General features: G+C 34.6%; 1 protein-coding gene across 1 annotated transcript; it reads left to right on the top strand.

Annotated features, from left to right (window-relative positions):
- Positions 1 to 639: 639 nt before the first annotated feature.
- Positions 640 to 5,581, top strand: LOC108915267. The gene is made up of 3 exons (XM_018721247.2): positions 640 to 756; positions 5,119 to 5,418; positions 5,543 to 5,581. Exons 1-3 carry the CDS (start codon positions 640 to 642, stop codon positions 5,579 to 5,581), a joined length of 456 nt encoding a protein of 151 aa, XP_018576763.1.
- Positions 5,582 to 5,989: the final 408 nt, after the last annotated feature.

Raw genomic sequence — 5,989 nt, 5'->3', positions numbered from 1 at the left:
GAGATGAGGCAGGATAAAGAGGGATAATCCCCCTCGATCCCAAATCATTGAGGCCAATTTCTAGCCATAGAATAATGGCGCGCGCGCGCGCGGCGCGCGGCGCTCCTACTCCATATCTCTGTACCATAGAAAAAGGATTATATAAATTATCCTTATTTTGTGCTGTGTACAAGAAAAATTGTTACGTCAATTCTTTTTCCAGCATTCCGTTTCCATTTTCCAATCATAATGCAAGAAATATAGACTTACGCCATTATTCGCGCCATTATTCTATGGCTAGAAATTGGCCTCAATGATTTGGGATCGAGGGGGATTATCCCTCTTTATCCTGCCTCATCTCGTGTAGGCCTGGACAGCCTTCGTAGGTGGGCCCCATCCGTCGTCTACCCCGACCGCAAATGCGGCCGGTGTAGGCGCTTTGTGGGACCTCCTTTTGTCCTGGCTGGGCCCCGCCGGCTAGGGCCCTTTCTTCTGGCGCTCTTCTTGCTAAATATAGACTAGACTTTATCATTCTTGTTGTTCCGATAACAGAAGAGGAAGAAGAACAATAACTCTATTCGACATTCGACGTTTTCATTGAGGTTAAACAACCAACACAACTTACAGTTTTAAATTTGCTTTTCAAAGAAAATTGTTGCAATGACCGGTGTTCAAGAAACTTCGTGTAAGCTTTGCCTCGAAACTGTAACCGTTAAAGGTTTTGAGGTAATAGACAACGTTACTAGAGATACTTTAGATGTTCTTTTGCTGAAATTGGTAAGTTATATGTATGTATTAGTTCAGGAACGCGGATATGTTTGGAAACGGTAGATTATCTCCTAAAGTAAGATCGAAATATCATAAGAGACAAACGTTTTAGGGTTTTTTAAATCTATTACAATAAAGAGAAATATACGGGATTAGTCCAGAAGTTATAACGAAGCAAAGTTGCTTTTTCTTTATTGGAACACTATATTTTATTCCATATTTCACGTTTTCTCGAAATTCTAAGCAAAATTCATGTACCACATCATGTATCTAAACTTGACCGTTTTCGAGATATCGAACTTTGAAAATAATTTTTTTATAAATTTACTGGTCTCACTTTTTTGTCGATCTGTAATACCTCCAGTTTCATGCAAACGTTGCAATATTTTTGAAACGGTTCATTTAGAAATATGTTCCCGATCAAGATCCAATTCATGAGAAACATCCACTACTTCGTCTTCCATCGCCATATCCTAAGATCATTAAAACTTCGGGAACGTATGAAAAGAATTTTTTTTTAGTTTTTCAATCGAAATCCGTAGTAAAAAATGGGTGTTTCCATTAAAAAAATTTACTTCTGGTTTAAAAAACACCACTTCCAGTCTAGACCGGAAGTCGTAATTTGGACTACCATTTAGAAGGATGTTTTTTATTAAACGTTTTATTTTTGACAACTGAAGGCCTGTAACACTAAAACCAAAAAGTTTTTATTTAACTTTTTTTTCGTATATCTTATCGTCGTGAATATGCAGTCAAATGTTGTCGGTGAAATTTGCGGACATGCTGTATACAGGGTGGTCCGTAAGTAATGGTCCATAGAGACATACTACATTTTTTACTTCAAAATATTGCGATTGGAGCCAACATGCCTTAATAAAATGTTGATAACAAAAAAGATACAGGGTGTCAAAGTTGGAAATTAAAAATTGAATTTTCGTAATAATTATAATATTTTTGAGTGTATGAACGTGAAAATTTAGGGGTAGATGTTTTTGTATACGAGAAATCATAATTTGTTATCTATTTCGATGTATCTTCTAGAGGGCGCCACATACGCCGTGTTTATGACGTAAATACGAGCATAATTTTTTTATCCACAACGTTAACGCTTCTTTTTTTTAAAAATCTTAAACCTACATTATTTTCGTGAAAAAATGGTATACTTGTCATTAGCTCTAGAAATTGTCCGTTTTCAAGAAAAACGCATTTCAACAATCTGCTGCATGTTTCATTACAGGAAATTTTATCGTAGTGTGCGCTAATGAAAACATTAATTTTGACAATTAAACATTATCCCTTTGTACACATTAAAATACAAATTATCAAGTTGATAAATTTTATTTACAAAACCAGTTAAAGGAGAAATTTAATTAAACAAAACTATGATTTTATCAAGCGTTTAACAAGTAAAAAACTGAATATGTACCTAAGGAAAAATAGGAAATGTTTCAAAGTAAATTTTCAATATGTCCACCATTCACCTCGATGCACTTGTCCATACGATTTATGAAAGATCGTCTAATATTAAATAATACCATTGGATCAAAAAAAGTTGAGGCATTACTAATTTCTTGCCAAAGTTGGACGCGAGTATTTATAGTGTTTTTATAAACAATTTCCTTCATTGTGCCCCATACACCAAAATCTAAAGGGTTGAAGTCTGGACTACGTGGCGGCCAAGGAAATATACTACCACGGCCAATCCAACGTTCAGGAAAGTGTTGGTTTAGATATGTTCTTACTTGATGAGTAAAATGTGGCGGAGCGCCATCTTGCATGAACCACATATTTTGCCTCAAATTCAGTGGTAACGCATCCAATAGATCAACAAAGCTATTTTCTAAAAAATTTAAATAACTTGTACCATTTAAATTTCCTGGCAACTCATATGGACCTAGAAAATGGTTTCCAATGATCCCACACCAAACATTAATCTTAAATTCATGTTGAAAGTGCCGTTCTCGAGTTACATGAGGATTTTGAACTTCCCAACAATGCTTATTTCTTAAATTGAAAATACCTCGGCGAGTAAATGTCGCTTCATCTGTAAACAATATTCTGTTGACAAATGTATAGTCAGTATTCTGCTTGTTCCGAATATCACTTGCAAATTGATATCTTGAAGGAAGATCGACAGGTAATAAATTTTGAACTGGTGTAAAATGATATGGATGATATTTTTCTTCATGTAATGTCTTTAAAATTGATGTTTTATTAATTCCCGTGGCTGCAGCTAATCGTCTTGAACTAGTTTGTGGATCATCTGCAATGCGAATTAGTATTTCGTCTTCCTGGTCAGGCGTAATCATTTTTGGTCGACCTAAATTATCACGTTTAGGACGAAATGAACCACTTTCGCCTAAGTTTCTGAATAGATTTTGAAACAGTCGTTTACCAGGTTGCAATCTGTTTGGAAATCTTCGGCAATATTCACGTTGCGCAGCACGTCCATTGAAATTTTGTTGACAATAAACAACCGTCATATCTCTCATTTCCAAATTCGAGAAATTATTATGTCTCGGCATAATTCGTTATTTTCTTTTAAATACTTAATTGATTTTTACCAAAAATTAATAAATACAATTTGAAATAATTGCTAACTGTCACAATGATTTTTTCTAATTGTCAAAACTGTCTTGGCATTGTCGCACACTACGATAAAATTTCCTGTAATGAAACATGCAGCAGATTGTTGAAATGCGTTTTTCTTGAAAACGGACAATTTCTAGAGCTAATGACAAGTATACCATTTTTTCACGAAAATAATGTAGGTTTAAGATTTTTAAAAAAAAGAAGCGTTAACGTTGTGGATAAAAAAATTATGCTCGTATTTACGTCATAAACACGGCGTATGTGGCGCCCTCTAGAAGATACATCGAAATAGATAACAAATTATGATTTCTCGTATACAGAAACATCTACCCCTAAATTTTCACGTTCATACACTCAAAAATATTATAATTATTACGAAAATTCAATTTTTAATTTCCAACTTTGACACCCTGTATCTTTTTTGTTATCAACATTTTATTAAGGCATGTTGGCTCAAATCGCAATATTTTGAAGTAAAAAATGTAGTATGTCTCTATGGACCATTACTTACGGACCACCCTGTATATACGCAAAATATTCTTTTTTTTTTATTAAAAAAGGTTGCGGAATTCTCGCATGAACGCCACTGGTGCAAGTAGAAATATTCAGATCACCCCAAAAAATGCACATTTATCCCTCCACAGCTTTTTTCAAATTTCGAGTCGATATCTTTAAAACTCATTGGAATAATTAATAAAAAATAAATAAAAAATTAAAATTGAAACACTGCGTCTCGGAAACGATTCATACTTCGACCTACATTTATATGAACATTTTTCCCAAAATAACTTCGGCAACCACCCCCTAAAATATTTCGCACTTATTTACAAACACCCTGTGTAGGATTTGTAATTTTTTAAGCATAAGAGGGTAGCCCTTTTGAAGGGAAATGCTTCGATATAGGGTTTGGCCTACTTTACTTTGACAGGGCGGGAAAAATCACATGGATGTTCCAGCAGACAGTATTCGGTTTCAACAGTACGAGACTCCTCATTTCGGGATTGCCGGGAGGAATTGCTTGCATGAAATTTTTCCAAATAGGTGGATAGGTCGAAGAGGACCATTGAGTGGCCACCACGTTCACCCGATTGAACTCCCCTAGATTATTTCGTGTGGGGCTATTTAAAAAGCAGAGTTGGTAGAGCGCACACCATCGAGGGCTTAAAATCTCTTATGGGCACCATAAGAGATGAAATTAGTCGGATACCAGCAGAGGCAATTCAAAATACCACGGATGAATTCAAACATTGACTCCCCCATTGCCTAACTGTTAATGGGGGTCACTTTGAACATCTTCTTTAGGTCACATAAAATTGCTTAATAAACATTTTTAAGGTATTATTTTTGAGAAACTTTTTCGCATTCTTTACATTAAATTAAGTAATACATTTGTCTGGTTTTTTTTCGCACCTGTTAAGGTAAAATAGACCAAACCCTATATCGACGCATTTCCCTTCAAAAGGGCTATTCTTTTATGCCTAAAAAATTAGGTGGTGCTATTTAAAAAAAAATGTCGATGACGTCATAGGTTCATGAAACATTGCACAAAGAAGGTTTAAGCAACGTGACATAACAACAATTCTTATGTACTAATTGACGTAGTTTAGTGTTTTTGTGAAAACGCAACACAAAATAAAATACGAATTTTTTGCGTTACTTCTGGGACGAACTGTGTATCTCAATTCGGACACCTCATCACATTAGAGCAATTTAACAATAATTGATATTTTCTGACAAAGTTATTTGCTTTCTCTTTGGTTAAAGTTGCATATATTTCAGAAATTTGATAGCGACGACAAAGAGGTTATATGTAACGTTTGCAGAAGAAAGTTAAACGCAGCATTCGAATTTAAGGCAACTTGTCTGAAGACCGATTACGCAATTATTCCGTATGTGGATTGTGAAAAAATGTTACAGCTCGATATAAGAGATGTGTATACGAAGCAAAAGACAAGCGAGTCTATGGATATTTCAGACGGTCAGAAAATATGTCGATTGTGTATGCATCCAGTAGAAAGTGAGTTTAGGTGTATACGTGAAGAGGAGTTTGAAGCTATCGAGAAATTGGCTCCTGAAATGGTATCAATGATATTAAATAGTTACATTTTTCGCAATTTAATGATACTACTTTGCAGAATATATATATCATCAAAGATCCCGTTGTGTGTAAGCAATGCTTTGATTCTGTGTGCACACACAACAGTTTCCTAAAAAATTGCTGGGAAGTACAGGAAAAAATTAGAGGTATTTTTAGTAACTCCACAACAGAAATCCAGATAGATACGTCACCATCCGATTTATTCGTTAAGACTGAAAACGAGGACAAAAAATTTGATATCGACGAGATGGAAATGTCAATCAAAGCTGAAAGTATCGACATAAAATCGGAAGATGAGGAAAGCAGGTAAGAGAAGACTATTTTAACAATAATTTAAAAGGTAACCGTATAAATCCAGATCTTATTTAATTTTGCATCTCCTGCTTTAATTTCTTATATTTCTGAGTGTTTTTGCATAATTAATTACTTTTAACATATTTTCAATGAAAATATGACCTCATTGTCATCAAAAATTTGGTTCGTATGATAATAAAATTGAAATGATGCCCTGTGGAGTTTAGAAACTTATAACTGCATTTGGAATAACCTATA

Source organism: Anoplophora glabripennis, unplaced genomic scaffold (assembly GCF_000390285.2).
Source record: "Anoplophora glabripennis isolate ALB-LARVAE unplaced genomic scaffold, Agla_2.0 scaffold1680, whole genome shotgun sequence".
NCBI lineage: Eukaryota > Metazoa > Arthropoda > Insecta > Coleoptera > Cerambycidae > Anoplophora > Anoplophora glabripennis.
The sequence above is the reverse complement of the archived record's forward strand: the minus strand, read 5'-3'. Positions and strand labels throughout refer to the sequence as shown.

What these genes read in the sequence shown, in the direction of transcription:
- LOC108915267 (XM_018721247.2), top strand. Translation starts at nt 640, where the DNA reads ATGACCGGTGTTCAAGAAACTTCGTGTAAGCTTTGCCTCGAAACTGTA. An exon ending in ATGTTCTTTTGCTGAAATTG is followed by an intron (nt 757 to 5,118) that starts GTAAGTTATATG and finishes CATATATTTCAG; the next exon opens with AAATTTGATAGCGACGACAA. An exon ending in AGAAATTGGCTCCTGAAATG is followed by an intron (nt 5,419 to 5,542) that starts GTATCAATGATA and finishes CACACACAACAG; the next exon opens with TTTCCTAAAAAATTGCTGGG.